This window comes from Natator depressus, chromosome 14 (genome assembly GCF_965152275.1).
Source record: "Natator depressus isolate rNatDep1 chromosome 14, rNatDep2.hap1, whole genome shotgun sequence".
Classification (NCBI taxonomy): Eukaryota; Metazoa; Chordata; order Testudines; family Cheloniidae; genus Natator; species Natator depressus.
In genome coordinates, this window is record NC_134247.1 from 25,992,404 (window position 1) to 26,016,318 (window position 23,915).

The 23,915-nt window shown below is 42.5% G+C and overlaps 1 protein-coding gene across 3 annotated transcripts in view; it reads left to right on the forward strand.

Annotated features, from left to right (window-relative positions):
- The first annotated feature begins 855 nt into the window (after window positions 1–855).
- Window positions 856–23,915, forward strand: part of LOC141998946 (myosin heavy chain, skeletal muscle, adult) — a 30,919-nt gene continuing 7,859 nt past the window's right edge. The window contains exons 1-26 of one of the 3 annotated variants that reach the window (XM_074971941.1): window positions 856–1,059; window positions 1,144–1,287; window positions 1,380–1,536; window positions 2,353–2,380; window positions 2,482–2,590; window positions 2,687–2,779; window positions 2,974–3,037; window positions 3,133–3,231; window positions 3,331–3,434; window positions 3,516–3,654; window positions 5,781–5,899; window positions 5,999–6,148; window positions 6,844–7,014; window positions 7,479–7,773; window positions 8,041–8,060; window positions 9,452–9,517; window positions 10,869–10,956; window positions 11,051–11,168; window positions 11,561–11,684; window positions 11,769–11,905; window positions 12,988–13,243; window positions 15,133–15,375; window positions 15,483–15,659; window positions 15,746–15,891; window positions 15,968–16,058; window positions 16,745–17,134. In XM_074971941.1, coding sequence (XP_074828042.1) covers window positions 856–1,059; window positions 1,144–1,287; window positions 1,380–1,536; window positions 2,353–2,380; window positions 2,482–2,590; window positions 2,687–2,779; window positions 2,974–3,037; window positions 3,133–3,231; window positions 3,331–3,434; window positions 3,516–3,654; window positions 5,781–5,899; window positions 5,999–6,148; window positions 6,844–7,014; window positions 7,479–7,773; window positions 8,041–8,060; window positions 9,452–9,517; window positions 10,869–10,956; window positions 11,051–11,168; window positions 11,561–11,684; window positions 11,769–11,905; window positions 12,988–13,243; window positions 15,133–15,375; window positions 15,483–15,659; window positions 15,746–15,891; window positions 15,968–16,058; window positions 16,745–17,134 — 3,732 coding nt within the window. Of the gene's footprint in view, window positions 1,060–1,143; window positions 1,288–1,379; window positions 1,537–2,352; window positions 2,381–2,481; window positions 2,591–2,686; window positions 2,780–2,973; window positions 3,038–3,132; window positions 3,232–3,330; window positions 3,435–3,515; window positions 3,655–5,780; window positions 5,900–5,998; window positions 6,149–6,843; window positions 7,015–7,478; window positions 7,804–8,040; window positions 8,061–9,449; window positions 9,518–10,868; window positions 10,957–11,050; window positions 11,169–11,560; window positions 11,685–11,768; window positions 11,906–12,987; window positions 13,244–15,132; window positions 15,376–15,482; window positions 15,660–15,745; window positions 15,892–15,967; window positions 16,059–16,744; window positions 17,135–23,915 lie in introns of all 3 variants that reach the window. The other 2 variants (XM_074971940.1, XM_074971939.1) reach the window with 2 other exon arrangements.

Here is a 23,915-nt window from a genome sequence, read left to right on the forward strand (position 1 = left end):
CCCCACACCCCAAACATCACTGACAATAATTTTGCGCCAGCTGAAAGAGACGCACATCTCTCTGGTAAATGCTAATCAAGTTTTCATCTCTTACTGCGCAGAGTAGCTTAGTGAGTGGGACTTAGATGCCATGTGTAAAAATGCCTTCAGAAGAGGGTTTCAGGCAATGTTTAAGGCAGCTGGTGGCCCTTTCACACTGACTTGACCAGTCTGACAGTGCCACTAATGTACCGTATAGTTCTTATGTAGTTAGGTAAGGAAACTATAAAAGGAGTAATGGCAAATAAAGGCATATTGATAATATTTGGTTAACTGGAGTGGGAGAGACAGACAGACAGAGTTTAAATTACATGAGAACCAGTGCTTTATTCTCTAATGCTGGAAAATTCTTTATCAAAAGCAATGACAATAGTAGCCTCCCCTTTGCACCTCTCCCAATATCCACCCTCCTGCTCCCTTTCCCTCATTGTAAGCACACCATAAAGTCTAAAACATAGCTAGAAGAGAGGATGTAAGAGGGCTTTCATATTTCCTAGTATGTTTTTGGCTCTTCCTGGTCCCCCATGTAGGGATCTGCATATGCTATTCCTATCAACAAATGCGGTGGACAGTGGAGTTCATCCCAATGGAACTGCATGGCCCCTAATTATAGAGATCTGAACAGGCAAGTTGAAAAAGGGGTGGGAATGAAAAGTGTGATAAAGTGAAGCCCCAAATGAGTGTCTGGGTCTAAAGTGAGTGAGAGAGCCTATCACCCAGCTCTGGCGTTTCTTTCATTCCAGTTCCTGAGTCAAAAAGGTAACATTTTCTCCCCATCAGAGCTCACTGCTGAGCTGCCCTAGATAAACCGCAGCCATGTCGTCGGATGCTGAGATGGCCGCCTTTGGGGTGGCAGCTTCTTTCCTCCGAAAGTCAGAGAAGGAGAGAATTGAGGACCAGAACAAGCCTTTCGATGCTAAGACTTCGGTCTTTGTGGCGCATCCCAAGGAATCCTTTGTGAAAGGCACAATCCAGAGCCGGGAAGGAGGGAAGGTCACAGTCAAGTCTGAAAAAGGAGAAGTGAGTAAAAACAAGGAGTAAGGAACAGCATTTTGTTCCTCCTCTGTTCTTAGCTGATAGAAATGGGTCTCTTTTTCCTTCCAGACTTTGACTGTTAAGGAAGATCAAGTCTTCTCCATGAACCCTCCCAAATATGATAAAATCGAGGACATGGCAATGATGACCCATCTCCATGAACCTGCTGTCCTGTATAACCTCAAAGAGCGTTACGCAGCCTGGATGATCTATGTAAGTACAGGCCGATGTCTTTCCTGGACTTCCAAACTAACAGCTACACTAAATCATGTGGAACCCCATAACGTTATCTCCCTTTTTTTCAGACCTACTCGGGTCTCTTCTGTGTCACTGTCAACCCCTACAAGTGGCTGCCGGTGTACAACCCAGAAGTTGTGACTGCCTACAGGGGCAAAAAACGTCAAGAGGCCCCTCCCCACATCTTCTCCATTTCTGACAACGCCTATCAGTTCATGTTAACTGGTGAGTGGCTCAACTCCTGAAAAGTGATTATAGAGTGAAAATTTCATATGAGGAATCACAATCTTCTTTCCGGGAAATATGACATTCAGCTAAAGACACCAAAAACCTTCAGAACTAGCAATGTGCAAACACGAATTCATCCAAAGACAAACTGAACCTGACCCAAACATTAGCCCAGCTCTCAGAGAACCCAAAGCAAACCTTTTTGGAAGTTCACAAGCGTGTGGTTAATGGAAAAAGTACAGAAGGTCCATATCTGCGTCTGCACTTTCTGGCTCTAGCTGGGCCCAAAGAAGACCTGTAAAAAATCATGACACTCTGTTCTCAGGAAGCCTGATTCTTCCTGACTTTGCATCGTGTGTGTCATTTACACTTGTGCAAAGTGGTGCATCAGAATTCTCCACTCCCTTACACCTTGTGAGATAATTCACACGCACTTTGCACTCTTTTTGCACTGATGCTATGCAGATGGTTATAAATTGAGGATCAGGTCGTTATTCTATATAACCCTTTGCTGTCCTGAGATATAAACAGCTTCATCAGATTTCTGTAAGAGGGAATTCTGTGAAAGGGACATGGGTGTAAGTATCCTGTGATGGCTCTATTGATCTGCATGAGCTTATATTTATTATGGCTAGGATTTTCAAAGAGGCCTAAGGGAGGTAGATGCTGAATTCCTATGGACTTTTAGTTAGTTGCCAGATGCCCTGAGGCCCCTTTGCAAATCCCAGCACTTATTTGTTTCATTCAGTTTTCAGTGAGTTCAATGTTACACAGTAACTCTTTTAAGTCTTTTTGGTTCTGTCTCTTTCACAGATCGGGAGAATCAGTCGATCCTCATCACGTATGTATATTTCCCTGCTCCGGTTTTTGCTGGCTTTGCTGTGCACTACAGGAAGAAACTCTTTGGTGATGTGTTCTCTGCTTCTCTGTTTGATTTGACAGCGGAGAATCCGGTGCTGGAAAGACTGTGAACACAAAGCGTGTCATCCAGTATTTTGCAACAATTGCAGTTTCTGGGGAGAAGAAGAAGGAAGAGCCGGGCAAAATGCAAGTGAGTTGGTCATTAGAGAAGGGATTAAATGTTCTGTTCTGAAGCTGCCATTTGGTTTAAAACGATCTTAATTTGACAATAATTGTTACTTTGTAGGGGACCCTTGAAGATCAAATCATCAGCGCCAACCCCCTGCTGGAGGCCTTCGGGAATGCCAAGACCGTGAGGAATGACAACTCCTCTCGTTTTGTAAGTCTTTTTGACAAAATTGTTCCTAGCCACAAGTGCAATGATGGGCCATATATGTTCCTACCATTAGACTGACAATATAAATCTTGGCTGAGTTTTCACACCTGCGGAAGAGACCCCAGGGCAGCTTTCAAATCCCACTTCTGGAGTCTGTCTCTGAGGGTTTAAACGAAATAACTTTTTTTCCTTTAAAGGGTAAATTCATCAGAATCCACTTTGGCACCACAGGGAAACTGGCTTCTGCTGACATTGAAACATGTAAGGGACCTCCCTTTAAGGGTCACAATTCTCTGTCTCTCTTTCTTTCTCATGGTGTTTTCTTGTGGCTAATTGTACTTTACCTGCCTTGCCAGATCTGCTGGAGAAATCTAGAGTCACTTTCCAGCTCAAGGCGGAAAGAAGCTACCACATATTTTATCAGATCACGTCCAACAAGAAGCCAGAACTAATTGGTAAGAAATGTTTTAACTCTTTTGGTGGAATGGTCACTGATGAACTCGGTAACATGGTCAATTAAATTATATCCATGTATATCCTATTCTTGTTTTCAGAGATGCTTCTGATTACCACCAACCCATATGACTTCCCCTTTGTGAGTCAAGGTGAGATCAGTGTAGCCAGCATCGATGACCAGGAAGAGCTGATGGCCACAGATGTAAGTAACACATGAGAATTATCATGTGGAGTGTTAACTTATTACTAGAGAAGATATTTACATTACTGATTCTTCTGGCAGAGCGCCATTGACATATTGGGTTTCACTGCTGAGGAAAAAACAGCCATTTACAAGCTGACAGGGGCAGTCATGCATTATGGGAACCTGAAATTCAAGCAGAAGCAGCGTGAAGAACAGGCAGAGCCAGATGGCACCGAAGGTATTGGCAAAATCTGTATCTAAACTCTCAACCAATAACCCAGGGCCAGATTTACAGATATGTTCTAGATGTTTCGTGTAACTCTGGCATTGCAAATCCAACTTTAATTTGTTTTAAGCAGATAATTCAGTTGAGTTCCAACCTGCTTTGCATCACTGGAACAGCACATAACAGCCAGAGTTTGCTAGTGAATCTGTCCCTATGGCTGCTGCTATATTAGACACTGATTTGCCACTCTGCCATCAGTTTTATATTGATGTAAATCCACTAATGTCAATGGTGTTGCACTGGTGTAAAGCTAAAGTAATGCAGTGAAGAATCCTTCCAATGTCTCTGCTAATGGTGATGAAGAAACAGAGAAGCAAAGGGCCTAAGTTTACATGGCCTGGCACCTAGTCCCTCACTTAGTGAGGGGGGATTTGATAGCAGCATTCAACTACCTGAAGAGGGGTTCCAAAGAGGATGGAGCTAGGCTGTTCTCAGTGGTGGAAGATGACAGAACAAGGAACAATGGTCTCAAGTTGCAGTGTGGGAGGTCTAAGTTGGATATTAGAAAAAAACTATTTCACTAGGGAGGTGGTGGAATCTCCATCCTTAGAGGTTTTTAAGGCCCGGCTTGACAAAGCCCTGGCTGGGATGATTTGGTTGGGGTTGGCCCTGCTTTGAGCAGGGGGTTGGACTAGATAGCCTCCTGAGGTCTCTTCCAACCCTAGTCTTCTGTGATTATGCCTTGCAAAGTGTGTATAAAATGTTGCTTCCAGGATATGTGAGCAGAGAGTTCTGAACTAGCAGGGTGTTACATCCAATTTGCACTCACTTTGTATGAGGTGGCAGGCAGTGGAGAATGAGGCTCTTAGGCACTGACACTGAGCTTCATTTGGGCTGAGCCTGGCAGATCTCAGGAAGGGCAAGGTTGGCAGTGAACCACCTCTGAAGTCCCTGGGATTCTCCAGATTGCTGGGGCCAACCCTGCTGACTAACATAAGCTGGTATGGCCAGAGAGCTGCTGTAATGTATGCTCAACTATACCAGCCCCCAGGGGCTGTTTTTTCAGTGGAGAATATCTATGATACTGCAGCAGTCCTGCCATAATCCCTTTGTCGGGAGCACTGCTGGGACGCCCCATAGCTGATGGGCTGCAAGGGGAGCACTGAAGAGCTGTTCCAGCTGCTTTATACCTTCCAAGGAAGTCCCTTATGCTGAGGATATTTCCCAGTGCTTGAAACTGTCTGGTTTATGGCATTTTATTCCAGTAGAGGTGGTGTAAAGGCAAAGCAGCTGAGTCCAGAATTGGGGCCCTAGGGTTTGAGATCCTTCCGTTAGATAAAAAGATAGAAGCCACTTGTTGTCTCTGAAGAGTGAGAGTCTGTGCTCTGATCTTCCTCTCTCTAGGATGTATGTCTCTGGAAGGGAATATAGGAGTGGTTCTATAAATAGACATTATTTCAAGGTCAGTTGTTCACTTTGTCAAAAGCTAACTGCTCTTTACAGAGTGAAAACGCTTCACTTTCTTTAGAGGATTAGGATCTAAGGGCAAATGCAAACAGAACTAAAGAAAACAGTTGTAAGGAAACACGACCATTATAGACCTGGTCATGATATATTCAATAATGGCATTACATGCTGTTATTAATAACAAAATCATTTAAGTAATTTAGCCAATGCTGGAGGCCGTAGGAGCTGTGGGAGCTGAAGTCAATGGAATTGCACAGGTTTAGGTCAGGACAGTGTTTGGCCATTAGCCTGTTTCCTTCTGATCATTCAGAAATTAGAATCCCTAGACAAGCTGCACAGTAAAGTGGAAAAGAAAGAACTTCAAAGCCATCTTTTCATTCTGGCTGTTCATCGGCTTCTTTCTCCTTAAAAATTGTTTTTATTTGGCCCTTATGAGGTATTTGTGAACAAATTCTTACAATCACTTGATGTACAGACCCTCTCAATCAAATGCAAAACAATTAACCGAGAAATCAAAAAATAAAGGAAGATCTAAACTCCATAATTACTGGAGTTATTAATAGATGTGGTAGCTGGTAAAACACAAACAGATCTCATTACTCTTTTCTAGTCATTATAAAAGACACCAAAGCCTATCTTTGAGCTACTAATTCATTCCTCTCCTTATTTAGTGGCTGACAAAGCAGCCTATCTGATGAATCTGAACTCAGCTGACCTGCTCAAAGCCATGTGTTACCCCCGAGTCAAGGTTGGGAATGAATATGTGACCAAAGGTCAAACCGTGCAGCAGGTAACAATTGGTGATCTAGAACTCCTGGTTTGAATTAACACACCGGGGTTTCTTCTTCTGCTTTGTATGGTAACTCCAGTCCCTCTCCTACTGGTTTAGGTGCACAATTCGGTGGGTGCTCTGGCAAAGGCGGTCTATGAGAAGATGTTCCTGTGGATGGTTGTTCGTATCAACCAGCAGCTGGATACCAAGCAGCCCAGACAGTACTTCATTGGTGTCCTGGACATTGCTGGCTTTGAGATCTTTGATGTAAGGAGCAGGGATTTGACAGCAGGTTCCTGGAAGGGACACTCAGGGGTTCTGAGAACTTTGAGGGTTTTTTTAACATTGTATATTTTTTATTTAAATAATTTCCTGGAAAAGCCTGACTTTTCTGCAGAAACAGTGTCTCTTGATCTTACATTAAGGCAGCATGACCCTCTAATGAGTCCATTTTTTGATAGACTTGTGTGGTACATGTAGAAATGACAACTGCACTGAAAGTGCATTCAAATTGTTAACAGGTGGTACCTAATAGAAAAGAAATGATTGTGTACCTAACACAAATTATTGTAGGTGTTTATGGCACCTAGTGGGCAGCTCGCTAATTCCCAGGCAGGCTTGGGGCTGAGGGTTTGGAAATGTGCCAATAGGCCAGAGGGCTGAGAGCTCAGAAGGGGTTGGCCAGGTTCAGACCCAAATGCCTGGTCATGGATCAGGGCCAAGAGTTGAGAAATGCCCAAGTAGGCTTGGGTCCCAGAGCACAGAAATACCTGGAGAAGCCTAGGCCTGACACTGCAGAAATGTCTTGGCAGAGCTGAGAATAGAACTCCCAAAACATCTGGCTGGCTTTAGGAAGAGGAATTCAGAAAGTCTCCCAGGATTTGCTGCACAATAGTAGCATTGTTCTTCATAATTTAGCTTTTTCACATACACATTGAAAGTAATTCTTTGCATTTTTGTAGTTCAACAGCCTGGAGCAGCTGTGCATCAACTTCACCAATGAGAAACTGCAACAGTTTTTCAACCACCACATGTTTGTGCTGGAGCAGGAGGAGTACAAGAAGGAAGGGATCGAATGGGAGTTCATTGACTTTGGGATGGACCTGGCTGCCTGCATTGAGCTCATTGAGAAGGTATCTTTTCAATTCAAATGCCTTATATATTCAAGAATTCTTTAATTACTGTGTTTTGCATTGAATTTTAGATGGATTTTCCATGCTGAGGGCCATAAATATCTTGACCCATAATGTTCTAATTTTTTACTCTGAAACATTAAGAAGACCACACACAGCTTTATGACACCCTCTTTTTTCCAAGAGTGGAAATCAGGTTGGCCAGCTTTTAATCCACTCAATGTGTGCCATGTTAATTTAAATCTTTCTAGTTTTGTAATCAAAATGTCATGAGCACAAAACCAAATGACTTACAGAAATGTAAGTATATTACATCAACACTATTACCTGTCCTCCACCGCACTAGTAATATCCTCTTTTTAACTAGACCAAGAGATGGTCACATTGTTGCATCCAGAAAATCCTCATGTAATCTCTCTCTCTCTTCTCCCATCCCCCTTCTTATCTGTTGCTGTGTCTTTCAGCCAATGGGTATTTTCTCCATCCTGGAAGAGGAGTGCATGTTCCCCAAGGCGACTGATACATCTTTCAAGAACAAGCTCTATGACCAGCATCTTGGCAAGTCCAACAACTTCCAGAAGCCCAAGCCTGCCAAAGGAAAGGCTGAGGCCCACTTCTCCCTGGTGCACTATGCTGGCACTGTGGACTACAACATCACTGGCTGGCTCGAGAAGAACAAAGATCCCCTGAATGAAACCGTCATTGGGCTGTACCAGAAATCGTCAATGAAAACACTGGCTTTGCTCTTTGCCACGTATGGTGGAGATGCAGGTAATTTCTGTGAAATCCGTATTTTAATTGTTTCATAGATAGGATTAATAGAATATCAGGGTTGGAAGGGACCTCAGGAGGTCATCTAGTCCAATCCCCTGCTCAAAGCAGGACCAATCCCCAATTTTTGCCCCAGATCCCTAAATGGCCCCCTCAAGGATTGAACTCACAACCCTGGATTTAGCAGGCCAATGCTCAAACCACTACTGATTCCTCTAGAATCCCTACCAGTTCTAATCTAGTGGCACACTGTAGAGAGTGAGAAGTCATCTTCTGTCTGTGGCTTGGTCTTATTAACAAGGAAATAAAAAATCTGATCAAGTGTAGCTCAAGCCTCCTCCTTAGTATTGTCAAGACTGTGCGTTGCACACCCTAGATCCTCTTTCTCCAGACAGTCACTCCGACCTCCCTTACATATGGGTGTGATAGTAGGGCTATCAAGCAATAAAAAAAATTAATCATGATTAATCGCATGATTATAAAAATTAATTGTGATTAATCGTGCGATTAATCACACTGCTAAACAATAATGGAATACCATTTATTTAAATATTTTTGGATGTTTTCTACCTTTTCAAATACATTGGTTTCAATTACAACACAGAATACAAAGTGTACAGTGCTCACTTTATATTTATTTTTGAGTGCTGTAGCTATCTTTAGAAATCTCACATTAGTACCTGCTTTGTGTTTTGTCAAATCTGTAGTGAAAGTGTTCTTAAAATGAACAACATGTGCTGGGTCATCATCCGAGACTGCTATAAAATGAAATATATGGCAGAATGTGGGTAAAACAGAGCAGCGGACATACAATTCTCCCCCAAGGAGTTCAGTCACAAATTTAATTAACGCATTATTTTTTTAATGAGCATCATCAGCATGGAAACATGTAATCTGGAATGGTGGCCCAAGCATGAAGGGGCATATGATCGTTTAGCATATCTGGCACATAAATACCTTGCAATGCGAGCTACAAAAGTGCCATGCAAATGCCTGTTCTCACTTTCTGGTGACATTGTTAATAAGAAGTGGACAGCATTATATCCTGTAAATGTAAACAAACTTGTTTGTCTTAGCGATTGGCTGAACAAGAAGTAGGACTGAGTGGACTTGTAGGCTCTGAAGTTTTACATTGTTTTGTTTCTGAGTTCAGTTATCTAACAAAAAAATCTACATTCGTAAGTTGCACTTTCATGACAAAGAGATTTCAGTACAGTACTTCTATGAGGTGAATTGAAAAACACTATTTCTTTTGTTTAGCATTTTTACAGCACAAATATTTGTAATAAAAAATAATATACACTGATTTCAACTACAACACAGAATACAGTATATACGAAAATGTAGAAAAACATCCAAAATATTTAATAAATGTCAATTGGTATTCTATTGTTTAACACTGCGATTAAAGCTGCGATTAAGCGTGATTAATTTTTTAAATTGCGATTAATTTTTTTGAGTTAATTGCGTGAGTTAACCGTGATTAATCGACAGTCCTAATAATGAGCTGTCTGCTGTAGCAGAAACCATTAGCCCTTTCTCAGCCTGGCCAATGTTTATTAACAGGGTTGGCTGTTACAGGCAAACACCACCAGCCTGTGAGAGTAACTGTTCAAACCCCAAAGTGCGTCCTTTTAATTTTGTCCTTTTTGTGTGTGATTCAGAGGGTGGTGGCAAGAAGGGAGGCAAGAAGAAGGGTTCTTCTTTCCAGACCGTCTCTGCTCTTTTCAGGGTACAGTACATTGTTCATTATTGCGTTCTCTGTGACAGTGGTTAGGAAATTCCCTTTACATCTAAAAAGTCTATTTTCCCAATGGTCTCAGTTATGAACTTTTTAAGTCAAAAAGCCTCTTTCAGTTGCTCTTAAAGGGCCTGATCCAAAGCCCATCAAAATCAGTGGAAAGACACCCAGCTTTGGATGATGTCTAAAGTACTTCGGACAGATTCTGTTCTCATTTACACAGGATTAAACCAATAGGGCTAAATTTACCCCGTACTGTGGCCACTATGTACTGGTATTAGTTGGCCTGGCTGCCCGCCTTAGGCTGGCTGCCTGCCGAGCATGGGGGAATGTGCAGAAGGAGTAGGGCCAGCACAGTGGGTCCAAGACCACCTGCTTTCCAGCAACTGGCACAAGGGATATGGTGGAGGGAAAGCGGCATGGTTCAGCTAATGTCTGGAAGCGAGAACAGGCTGTTGGTGCTATGGGCAGTAGGCACATCTTAGAACTGCCCAGGGATTGCTTTGAACTGTGTCTCGGGGCAGCCTTTGTAGCTAACAATGCAGCCTCCCTCCTGATTTGTGCCAAGTGCAGCAGCGTCAGATCTGAGGAGGTGGCTCATAGTAACTCCATTTCTATTCCGTGGCAGAGTTACTCTGAATATACCTAGGTGTAACGGAAAGCAGAGTCTGTCCTTTTGTCTCCTCTCCCAGGATGAAGATGTCAGAAACAAATATGTCAAATCAAATTAGTCTTAAGAGAACCGCCCCAGAGATGCTGTTATAGAATTTAATATTCCCCTTCCTGCTTCTTTCGCTTTCAGTGGAAATTGTTACAGGGTCATGTGCAGCCTTCCACTCAGCTCTGGATTTCAGGGATGTTAATGGCCCATACTGCCTACATTTCAAACACCTGAAAACACAGAAGTGTGTCATTTGTTAGCCTCTTCTGCCACTGTATTTGCCCCCTTTCTCTCCCATTCCCGCTGCATTTTCCAATATAATCAACAGAAAGAAATACCTTGTTCAGAATGACGGCCTGATGTTTGCAGATAATCATCTTTCTCTGAAAATTTCCTCTTTTGGCTTCCATAACAGCCCTTGTGGCCATTTCCCATTAGTTTCTGGTCCTGTCTTAGTAGCCTTTTCCAGCTTGCTCAAGTAGTGCTACTTTCAGAGTTTTATATGTCACTTTAATGACCGTGTTCAAGATCCAAAGAAAGCGGGCACCTTAGGTTAGAATGAGCCCAGCTGGGAAGTTTTGCAAGCTAGTCTGATTACATTGGTTATGGGTTTACTGCGTCTATCAGTGCAGATACAGATGCAACTTTGATTAACTTAAACCTTTGCTTATGGTCTCACAGGAGAATTTAAACAAGCTGATGAGCAATCTGAGAAGCACTCATCCTCACTTTGTGCGGTGCATCATTCCCAATGAAACGAAGACACCCGGTAAGACGCGCCAGTGTACAGAGATCTTAGTGAGATGCAGCCATTCCCTCTGGGCTGCACAATAAGGTACTAATTCATGCTGTGATTTGTTAAGGTGCCATGGAACATGAACTCGTACTACACCAGCTAAGGTGTAACGGCGTGCTGGAAGGGATCAGAATTTGCAGGAAAGGATTCCCCAGCAGAGTCATTTACGCAGACTTTAAACAGAGGTCAGACTCCTCCAATCCCTGTTCCATTTTCTCTCTGTGTGGAATAGCTTGCCTTTTCTAACTACTTTAACTATTGTAGTCACTGCAGTGCCCACACATGCTGTGTGTATAGAAGAAATTTAGGACCAAAATGGTATAGTCCAAAAAGCAGCAAAAATGCCACACTTTTCCTGTGTGTGGGGAGGGGAAGGGGCTGGGTGGTCAGTGGAGTGGCCATGCTAGGTGACTGTGTAGCCCTTTAAATACCATAAAGCTGAATTTCATGATGGGTCTGTCTGTGGGACCTCAGAATAGGGGCTTCATGGGAGGACAAAGGCAGTGACAGAGACATGGCCAGTGTGGCCAGAATTGTGAGCAATGTGAGTTTCTTCATATTTTGTTTTCTCCCACAGATATAGGGTTTTAAATGCAAGTGCCATTCCAGAAGGACAGTTCATGGACAGCAAGAAGGCTTCTGAGAAACTACTTGGGTCCATTGATGTTGATCACACCCAGTATAAATTTGGTCACACCAAGGTACAATCACTTTTTGATTCAAACACCATCTATTTTATTCTGTACCGAATGAAAGTGATGTTCTGTAACATTCTCTTCCTCAAGGTGTTCTTCAAAGCAGGACTTCTGGGTGTTCTAGAGGAGATGAGAGATGATAAACTGGCACAGCTTATCACCCGCACACAAGCCATGTGTCGTGGCTTCCTGATGAGAGTGGAATTCAAGAAAATGATGGAAAGAAGGTAGAAATGTACTGCATTTGATCTGTTGGGTTTGTGTCACCCCACAGAGGTGAAATGAACAGAATTGGAGGGGTGGATTCTGTCTAACTTAGATCTCATTAATCCACTGTATGTGTGAGCACTTGGGAGTAGAGCTGGGTGAAAATTTTCAGACAAATAGTTCGTTTGCTGAAAAATGCAGTTTCAGGTTGACCTAAACTAGTCACAAAATTGCTGATAGTTTAGTCCCAAAAACTGGGGCTAGAGTCACCAGGAAACTGAAATTCTACATATAGACAACCAAAGGAGAAGGTAGAGACATAGCGCCACATCCACCTTCCCCTGTGGTCTGGGAATCTAGCCCTTCTTTTCCTTTGCTTTTATTAAATGAAAGTTTAAAAAGCCTGAACTCAAACCAAAAAGTTTTATTCAATCTTAAATGAAATTTTCCACCATTTTCAATTCACTGAAAATTCAGAAAAACATTAGTTTTGGTTTAACCCAAACTGAATTTTTTTTTATTTTATTTTTCGGAACTGCCAGTGAACCAACGAATCAATTATTTGCCCAGCTCTATCTGGGAGTTTAAATCGGTATAACTGGTATACCAAGGAGCAAGAAGAAGGTGTAATAAAGTGTGTGTTAGACTAGGGGTGGCCAACTTTAACTTACACCTTCCAGTTGGGTACTTTTATGCTAAATTCTCTTTGGCTCCTCAGCATGTGAGTTACACCAGTTCAGAGTCCCTTAGACTCCAAAACACTCATCAGAGGGAGTGGGTCAGTTACAGATGTGATGTGTAAAGAGGGAGCAAAAGTTCATTCCGGTTTGTGAGTGTGAGTCAAGACTTTAGTTCAACATGCACATTGAGGAGACCGACAGTGGAGTTTTACTCCCCCTAGACTTTCTGAGGCTCAAGCAGGTCCAGAGTCTGTAACCCTTAGAGTAGTATGTTTTCATGTGAGTGGCCCCATTTGAACTCAAATGAGGCTACTTGGCTGAATAAATTATACTCACAATTAGTAGAATTGCAGTATCTGGCCTTTGGACTCACCTCTGAATTTGGCCCATAACACTGACCATATATTCTGATGACATTATAGAGAGTCCATCTTCTGTATCCAATACAATGTTCGCTCATTCATGAATGTCAAGCACTGGCCCTGGATGAAGCTGTACTTCAAGATTAAGCCCTTGCTGAAGAGTGCTGAAGCTGAGAAGGAGATGGCCAACATGAAGGAAGAGTTTGAGAAAACGAAGGAGGAGCTTGCTAAGTCTGAGGCAAAAAGGAAAGAACTGGAGGAGAAAATGGTGACCCTGCTGCAAGAGAAAAACGACCTGCAGCTCCAAGTGCAGTCTGTGAGTATCACCAGTGCATTCGACCCTTATTGCACAGTAGAAAGGTCCAAGCTGAAACTTCCAAATGCAACTTTCCCATGAAGCATCCCATTAATAGCACTGGGATCAGTGTTTGGCCAAGATAAAATATTCCCCGTGTTTAAAATATAAAGTATCAAAAAGAAAGTATAGGTGTATAAATAAATAAATAGCAATACTCCCAGCCACGTATGACAGGTCATGCCCTAAAACAAGGTGAGAGCAAGCAAATACGGAGAAGCAAAGTTATGCTCTTTAAATACGTCTGCCTCATCCATGGCAACTTAGGCTACACCTACAGTACAAACTATGGTTGGTGGCCTGTAAGGGTACACGTGGCTACCCATGGCAGTGAAAAGCCGGCTACAGCCACATTGCAGTTTGCAGCTACATGTGTCGTGTGAGGCTCTGGCAGAGAGTAGACAGCAGGAAAAGGTTTCAGCTGCCGCTCCCCTGCCAGAGCCTTTCCCTGCTGGTGGAGTCCTTCCATGTGGGGAAAGCAGAGGACAGCAATGTAAGCAGGGAGGCCCAGCTTGGGCAAGTAGAGAACCGTGTATGTGCGTGAGGACATACCCACACCCTTCAGGCATGTCTGTACTCTACTTGCCTCAGCCTGGCCTCACTGTCTACACTCCTATTTGTTACCCATGCTAGGGGCTACCGAAAGAAGCGTGCAGTGGAGACATACCCTTACTGTGACAATCCCAATGTATTCACATGCCATGATGAATTCACACATCTGCTGTACTATTTATATTTATTGTGCCACTGATGTTACCATTCAGGGCTGGATTAAGGCAGTTGGGGACCCGACACAGACCATGACATGGAGCTTTCTGTGGCTCCACCCCTACATCCCCACCCCATAATGTGGTCTCCCCACACAAACACACTTAGAGTGGCAGCAGCAGGGAGGCTACTCCTTGGGGGCAGGGTCTCTGTTGCCCACCAGAGCAGCAGGTCTTTGAGCTCACACCCCTAGAGAGGAATGGGGCAATTCTGCCCTCTCAGACTTTTGTTTTAGGTTGTCTGCAAACTCATGCAGTTGACACTGCATCAGATAAACTTGGGTCACATTTTCAACTTGTTCTTCATAACTGTGAAGGCTAGAAACTTACTTTATTTTCCTAACTGTGTGCTGAGATTTTCCTGTAATTACATGACAGAGTAGAGGCTCTATACATGAGTTTATAGTGTTTATGCCTTAATCTGTCTCAGTTACCACCCTGTGAAAACAATGAACTGTAGAGAGAGTTTTAAAACATGAGCCACAGGATGTGCATAAAACGTTAAGGAAAGTAGATGAGTGCATACTCAGTAGATTTTTGCATTGGCTGTAATCCTATTATTTCTCAGGCAAGTTCTTTGAAGGATTAGTCTTTAGTTTTAACACTATGTAGATGCAAAAGCTAGACCCTGCAAATGGATCAGCCCCCAAGCAGCCTCATTGACTTCAGTGGGGCTCTGTGTGGGTGCAGAGTCCACCCGTGTGGACTCCTATAAAGTCATGGGTTTCATGAGAGTAGATCCATTTGCAGGATCTAGCCTCAAATTTGATCTTAAAAGTAAAGCCATACTTGAGGCACTAAAAATATTTGCCAAATATGTCAACTGGTAAGAGATGCTTCATTTATGGTGAGATATTTAAAAAATATTCGTTTTTCATTTCTAAATTTTGTTGAAGACATAGAACTTTTAGGCCAAATGGTTGTTTTTTTAAAAGAATATTATGAGTCACTGATAGTATGAGTTAAAAATAGAAGTGTCATCCCAACAGATGTGGTAAAAATTATTATGATACAAACACCAGTTAAAAAAAAGAAAAACAAAAAAATGTTTTAGAAAAGATCCTAATAATGGATTCACTGTAGGAATCTGATAGCTTGGCTGATGCTGAGGAAAGATGTGACCAGCTGATCAAAACCAAAATCCAACTTGAAGCTAAAATTAAGGAGGTGACTGAAAGAGCAGAGGATGAGGAGGAGATGAACGCTGAGCTGACAGCCAAAAAGAGGAAACTGGAGGACGAGTGTTCAGAGCTGAAGAAAGACATTGATGACCTTGAGTTAACATTGGCCAAGGTTGAAAAGGAAAAACATGCCACAGAAAACAAGGTATAAGGCAGAATCTCTAACGAACTTTCTAAATTATGACACTGCTGGTTCACAAACAATAATGTTTTGTATCCATTTTCTTTAACTGCCTTTGCTCAACTCTGCAGGTGAAAAACCTCACCGAGGAGATGGCAGTTCTGGATGAGACCATCGCTAAACTGACAAAGGAAAAGAAAGCCCTCCAGGAGGCCCATCAGCAGACCCTGGATGACCTGCAGGCAGAAGAGGACAAAGTGAACACACTGAGCAAAGCTAAAACCAAGCTGGAGCAGCAAGTGGACGATGTAGGCACAATAACATATGGAGAGAACAAAACCAGTGTGACATTAGGCTCTTGTTCGCAGAGAATTTATGGCCTTTTTCTGTTTAGCTTGAAGGGTCGCTGGAGCAAGAGAAGAAGATTCGCATGGACCTTGAAAGAGCGAAGAGGAAACTTGAAGGAGATTTGAAGCTGGCCCAGGAATCCACAATGGATTTAGAAAATGATAAACAGCAGCTGGAGGAAAAACTGAAGAAGTAGGTCTGGTTTGCAGGGGGTATACTGCAGATCCATTTTGTTCCAGCACTAACTTTTTTTTTTCCGTGTGAAAAGGAAAGACTTTGAAATCAGTCAGCTCCAAAGCAAAATTGAGGATGAGCAAGTCCTGGGCATCCAGCTGCAGAAGAAGATCAAAGAGTTACAGGCTAGTCATACATTTTTTCTTTTCTGTCCTTCAGAACAAATTTAGTTAAAAGGAAGCCATCTTTCTTAGGAAGAAGAAAAAGGAGTACTTGTGGCACTAAAGCTTATGCTCAAATAAATGTGTTAGTCTCTAAAGTGCCACAAGTCCTCTTGTTCTTTTTGCGAATACAGACTAACTCGGCTGCTACTCTGAAACCTATCTTTCTTAGGCATGGTCTATATTAGGTTGACAGAGTTATGTCAGCCAGGGGTTTGATAAAAGCACATCCCTGACTGACATAGATTTGGCGACCTACCCCCCAGTGTAGATGCAGCTGTGTTGGTGGAAGAAAGCTTTTGTTGATATAGGCAGTGCTGACGAGAGTAGGGAGAAAGGAGGGACAGTTGTACCAGGGCCCTGAGCTCAGGGGACCCCAAAAACATGTTTAACATCTGTGTAAATAAAGTGAAATGGAAAGAGGTGGACCCAGTGAACATGATGTACCAGGGACCCAAATTTCTCTCAGTGGGTTTGGACGTAGCTACCCTAGTTCAGGGAGTTGGTGTTTCCTTGCCACCAGAATCCCCTGTTGTCAGTGTAAGCTGCATCTATTCTACGGAGTTATGCCAGCAGTACTCTGCTGACAGCCATACTGGTGTTGACCCCAGACTGAAGCCACAGTCTTAGTGTTTCCTGTTGTTCTCCAGGCTCGTATTGAGGAACTGGAGGAGGAGATAGAGGCTGAACGTGCCTCTCGGGCGAAAGCAGAGAAGCAGCGGGCTGATCTCTCCAGGGAACTCGAGGAGATCAGTGAGCGTCTGGAAGAAGCTGGTGGAGCCACAGCGGTTCAGATTGAGATGAACAAGAAGCGTGAGGCAGAATTCCAGAAAATGCGCCGAGACCTTGAGGAGGCCACTCTGCAGCACGAAGCCACAGCCGCCGCCCTCCGGAAGAAGCACGCGGACAGCACGGCAGAGCTTGGGGAGCAAATCGACAACCTGCAACGAGTCAAGCAGAAGCTGGAGAAGGAGAAGAGTGAACTGAAGATGGAGATTGACGACCTGGCTAGTAACATGGAGACTGTCTCCAAAGGCAAGGTAAAGAGCTGTGTATTGAAAGTGCTGTCTTTATCCTAAGTGTTATTGCAGTGTAAAAGAATGAAAGATTTTTAATCATCATTTTATCATGTTTAATTATACAAAAGATTGTAAGAGCAGGATATGAGCTGACTGTAAGTTGGATTCTAACAGAATTATTTACAGTTTAATTTGTATAAAACATACATAAAATCTCAAACAGGACCAAGAAGTTTATAAGCTCCAAATACAGTTATTACTGAATTAATAGCCATCACACTTAGAGGATTATAATAATTAGCATTATATTGTTTTTTAAATTGAATTATTAAAATGGATATGAAACATATTACTCTACCATACAATACTGAATATGCAAGTCTACATCTTATAAACTAGATTAAAAGAATATTAAAGTTGCAGAGTCAAGCACAAGCACACAAAAGTAAAACAGTCATAGAGTAGTTTTTAAACTAAGGGCTGGGGGAAGCCAACAGGTGCAGAGAAGCTCGTGGTTCAGACAGAGACATCGCTTAGGGGAGGATCTATTAATGGAGAGTCTCTATGTCCTAGTAAGGAAGAGAGGATGGAAGATGATAAAATACAGGTAGTATCTGATGAGATACAGTCAAATGAAAAAGAGTCCCATTCAATTACATCACATGATGGCAGACAGCTAAAAACTGACAATTATTTTAAGTGCTTATACACAAATGCTAGAAGTCTAAATAATAAGATGGGTGAACTAGAGTGCCTCGTATTAAATGAGGATATTGCTATAATAGGCATCACAGAAACTTGGTGGAATGAGGATAATCAATGGGACACAGTAATACCAGGGTATGAAATATATCGGCAGGAGAGAACAGGTCGTGCTGGTGGGGAGTGGCACTATATGTGAAAGAAAGCGTAGAATCAAATGAAATAAAAATGTCAAATGAACCAAACTGTACCATAGAATCTCTATGGGATAATAATTCCATGCTTGAATAATAAGAATATAGCGGTAGGGATACACTACCGACCACCTGACCAGGATGGTGATAGTGACTGTAAAATGCTCAGGGAGATTAGAGAGGTAATAAAAATAGAAAACTCAATAATAATGGGGGATTTCAACTATCCCCATATTGACTGGGTACATATCACCTCAGAATGGGATGCAGAGATAAAGTTTCTTTACACCTTAAAATTACTACTTCTTGGAGCAGGTAGTCCTGGAACCCACAAGAGGAGAGGCAATTCTTGATGCAGTCCTAAGTGAAGCGCAGGATCTGTTCCAAGAAGTGAATATAGCTGAACCGCTTGGTAATAGTGACCATAATATAATTAAATTTAACATCCCTGTGGCGAGGAAAACACCACAGTGGCCCAACATGGTCACATTTAATTTAGAAAGGGGAACTACACAAAAATGAGGAGGTTAGTTAAACAGAAATGAAAAGGTACAGTTCCAAAAATAAAATCTCTGCAAGCTGCATGGAAACATTTTAAAGACACCATAATAGAGGCTCAACTTAAATGTATACACCAAATTAAAAAGCATAGTAAGAGAACCAAAAAAGAGTCATCGTGGATAAACGACAAAGTAAGAGAAGCAGTGAGAGGCAAAAAGGCATCCTCTAAAAAGGGGAAGTTAAATCCTAGTGAGGACAATAGAAATTAGCATAAACTCTAGCAAATGAAGTGTAAAAATATAATCAGGAAGGCCAAATAAGAATTTGAAGAACAGCTATCCAAAGACTCAAAAAGTAATAGCAAAAAAATTTTAAGTACATCAGAAACAGGAAGCCTGCTAAAGAATCAGTGAGGCCACTGGAAAATCGAGATGCTAAAGGAGCACTCAAGGACGATAAGGCCATTGCGGAGAAACTAAATGAATTCTTTGCATTGGTTTTCACGGCTGAGACTGTGAGGGAGATTCCCAAACCTGAGCCATTCTTTTTAGGTGACAAATCTGAGGAACTGTCCCAGACTGAGGTGTTATTTGATGAGGTTTTGGAACAAATTGATAAATTAAACAGTAATAAGTTGCCTGACATTCACCCAAGAGTTCTGAAGGAACTCAAAAGTGAAATTGCAGAACTACTAACTGTGGTATGTAACCTATCATTTAAATCAGCTTCTGTACCAGATGACTGGAGGATAGCTAATGTGACACCAATTTTTAAAAAGGGTTCCAGAGGTGATCCCAGCAATTACAGGCCAGTAAACCTGACTTCATAGAATCATAGAATAACAGAGTTGGAAGGGACCTCTGGAGGCTATCTAGTCCAACCCCCTGCCCAGAGCAGGACCAATCCCAACTAAATCATCCCAGCCAGGGCTTTGTCAAGCCTGACCTTAAAAACTTCTAAGGAAGGGGATTCCACCACCTCCCTAGGTAACGCATTCCAGTGTTTCACCACCCTCCTAGTGAAACAGTTTTTCCTAATATCCAACCTAAATCTCCCCCACTGCAACTTGAGACCATTACTCCTTGTCCTGTCATCTGCTATCACTGAGAATAGTCTAGATCCATCCTCTTTGGATCCACCTTTCAGGTAGTTAAAAGCAGCTATCAAATCCCCCCTCATTCTTCTCTTCCGTAGACTAAACAATCCCAGTTCCCTCAGACTCTCCTCATAAGTCATGTGTTCCAGTCCCCTAATCATTTTTGTTGCCCTCCGCTGGACTCTCTCCAATTTTTCCACATCCTTCTTGTAGTGTGGGGCCCAAAACTGGACCCAGTACTCCAGATGAGGCCTCACCAGTGTCGAATAGAGGGGAATGATCACGTCCCTCGATCTGCTGGCAATGCCCCTACTTATACACCCCAAAATGCCATTGGCCTTCTTGGCAACAAGGGCACACTCTTGACTCATATCCAGCTTCTCGTCCACTGTCACCCCTAGGTCCTTCTCTGCAGAACTGCTGCCTAGCCATTCGGTCCCTAGTCTGTAGCGGTGCATTGGATTCTTCCGTCCTAAGTGCAGGACTCTGCACTTGTCCTTGTTGAACGTCATCAGATTTCTTTTGGCCCAATCCTCCAATTTGTCTAGGTCCCTCTGTATCCTATCCCTACCCTGCAGTGTATCTACCACTCCTCCCAGTTTAGTGTCATCCGCAAACTTGCTGAGGGTGCAATCCACACCGTCCTCCAGGTCATTTATGAAGATATTGAACAAAACCGGCCCCAGGACTGACCCTTGGGGCACTCCGCTAGATACCGGCTGCCAACTAGACCTGGAGCCATTGATCACTACCCGTTGATCCCGACAATCTAGCCAACTTTCTACACACCTTGTAGTGCCTCCATCCAGCCCATACTTCTTTAACTTACTGACAAGAATACTGTGGGAGACCGTGTCAAAAGCTTTGCTAAAGTCAAGGAACAACATGTCCACCACTTTCCCCTCATCCACAGAGCCAGTTATCTCTTCATAGAAGGCAATTAGATTAGTCAGGCATGACTTGCCCTTGGTGAATCCATGCTGACTGTTCCTGATCACTTTTCTCTCGTCTAAGTGCTTCAGAATTGATTCCTTGAGGACATGCTCCACGATTTTTCCGGGGACTGAGGTGAGGCTGACTGGCCTGTAGGTCCCAGGATCCTCCTTTTTCCCTTTTTTAAAGATTGGCTCTACATTAGCCTTTTTCCAGTCTTCCGGGGCTTCCCCCGATCACCATGAGTTTTCAAAGATAATGGCCAATGGCTCTGCAATCACATCCGCCAATTACTTTAGCACTCTCGGATGCAACGCATCTGGCCCCATGGACTTGTGCAGGTCCAGTTTTTCTAAATAGTCCCTAACCACTTCTTCCTTCACAGAGGGCTGGCCTCCCTCCTCCCAGCACCAAGCAAACTAGTTGAAACTAAGAACAGAACTGTCAGACACATAAGTGAACATAATTTGTTGGGGAAGAGTCAACATGGTTTTTGTAAAGGGAAATCATGCCTCACCAATCTACTAGAATTCTTTGAGGGGGTCAACAAGTGTTCTTAGATTTTCAGAAAGCCTTTGACAAGGTCCCTCACCAAAGGCTCTTAAACAATGTAAGCTGTCATGGGATAAGAGGGAAGGTCCACTCATGGATCAATAACTGGTTAAAAGATAGGAAATAAAGGGTAGGAATAAATGGTCAGTTTTCAGAATGGAGAGAGGTAAATAGTGGTGTCCCCCAGTGGTCTGTACTGGGACCAGTCCTAATCAACATATTCATAAATGATCTGGAAAAAGGAGTAAACAATGAGGTAGCAAAATTTGCAGATGATAGAAAACTAGTGAACATAACTAATTCCAAAGCAGACTGTGAAGAGCTACAAAGGGATCTCACAAAACTGGGTGACTGGGCAACAAAATGGCAGATTAAATTCACTGTTGATAAATGCAAAGTAATGCACATTAGAAAACATAATCCCAACTATACCTACAAAATGATGGTGTCTAAATTAGCTATTACCACTCAAGAAAGAGATCTTGGAGTCATTGTGGATAGTTCTCTGAAAACATCCATTCAATGTGCAGTGGCAGTCAAAAAAACAAATAGAATGTTGGGAATAATTAAGAAAGAGATAGATAAAAAGACACAAAATATCATATTGCCTCTATATAAATCCATGGAACACCCACATCTTGAATACTGCGTGCAGATATGGTCACCCCTTCTCAAAAAAGATATATAGTAATTGGAAAACGTTCAGAAAATGGCACAAAAATGACTAGGGGTATGGAACAGCTCCTGTATGAGGAGAGATTAATAAGTCTGGGACTTTTCAGCTTGGAAAAGAGATGACTAAGAGAGGATATGATAGAGGTCTATAAAATCATGACTGGTGAGGAGAAAGTAAATAAGGAAGTGTTATTTACTCCTCATAACACAAGAACTAGGAGTCACCAAATGAAACTAAGAGGCAGGAGGTTTAAAACAAACCAAAGGAAGTATTTCTTCACACAAATCACAGTCAACCTGTGGAACTCTTTGTCAGAGGATGTTGTGAAGGCCAAGATTATACCAGGCTTCAAAAATTAACTAGATAAAGTCACGGAGGATATGTCCATCAATGGCTATTAGCCAGGATGGGCAGCCATGGTTACCCTAGTCTCTGTTTGTTAGAGGCTGGGAATGAGGAACAGGGGATGGGTCACTTGATGATTACCTGTTTTGTTCATTCCCTCTGAAGCACCTGGCATTGGCCACTGTCAGAAGACAGGATACTAGGCTAGATGGAACTTTGGTCTGACTCAGTATGTTCTAACAGCAATGAATATGCCAGAATTATCGCTGCCCATGGAGAGGCAAACTTAATTCTGGTATCACTTCGCTTTTGAGTGCTTCAGTTTGCAATCGTAAAGCTCTTTTAAAGTAGGGAGATGGTGTTATGCAAAATTTTAGGGTTTTTTTTAATAAAGCAGACTGAAAAACCAGAAATTTCATCAAGTGTGATCATGTTGATCCCCCTAAAATGGTCATCAGTAGGGTTGAAACCTTTAGATCCACAGCAACCTGAGCTAAATGAATAACTGGTAGCAATAGTAAGCTCTTATCCACTATGTGGACCAGCCTCTAGAGAGGGATGACACACATGTTTTATTAGTGGGTCATACAACTTTGTGATACAATTGAGGAATACTAAGTATAAGTAGGGTTGGCAGAATTTGATATTTTTTTTTATAATTTTGATGGATAATATTGATGTTTATTTTGAAGCATTTTTAAAAAATTATATATATTTAATTTTTAACAGTTGTACAGAATTATGGGTTTTAAGCATTTTTATGTATTTAGATTTTCACATTTTCACAAAATTATGAGGGGTCATACTATGTAGGGGATCAGACAATTATTCAATGACAGTAGAGGTTGAGATTCAAAAAGTTAAAGCTTTTTCAATGTTAAAACACAAACTGACAGCATCACATGTCAAAATATACAAAATAAAAAGCCTTAAATCAAACTCTAAGAAGTTTTCAAGCAGCATTTTCCTGACTTTTCCTATCTGTAAATTTTGTTTATTGTCAATGGAAATTTTTTTGTTGATTTGTGTGCATGGTGACATCAATGATTATTGACATTTACTGATAAAAATCGAATCCTTCCAAGTTTAGGTGTAAGGATTTCTTGGTTGTATTCCTGATTTTGGAGGGGAGTGTGGGCTAGCAGTTACAGACAGCACAGCCAACCATATAGGCTTGCCACATCCATTCTGCAAAGCAGAGTGCCTGGAGTTTGTATTTTCCATGTTAGCACACTGGATTCCATGCCACAGTCTGCTGGAAGTGACTTGTACAACCTCATAGTTCCCATCTGTAGAATGGGGGGAAATTATATTTGCCCGACTCCCAAAGTCAGGGCATGAATCCTTGTTCAATAATAAGGGCTATGGAGTGCATAGAACATTAACATCAGTCAGTAAAAGACCTGGAACTAGAACTCATGGCCTGCTCCTGCCTCCCAGATCAGCACCCTACCCCATAGCCCTGACAACAATTGTCAAGCTCTGTGTGGCTCCATGTGACATTTCCTGCCAGTGGAAAATAGTCACTTATTTAATCACTTCGCCCCAGGGCACCCCAGAGCACTCGGGATGGGGTGGAGGGAGGCAGGAGCCTACTTGTCACATCAGAGGGGATGGCTGGAGAGGCTTCTTGGGCAGTCTGCAGAGGAGAGATACCAGGGACCTTCCTGGGGTGGTAATAGGGCTGACGCAACCTCTACCATCCTGTGTCTGCTTCCCATTACCATACTTTCTGTCCTATTCCACTAAGGTCTCAGCCTGTCCCTCTCTCCCCAGGCCCCCTCTTTGCTCCCTTCCCCTACG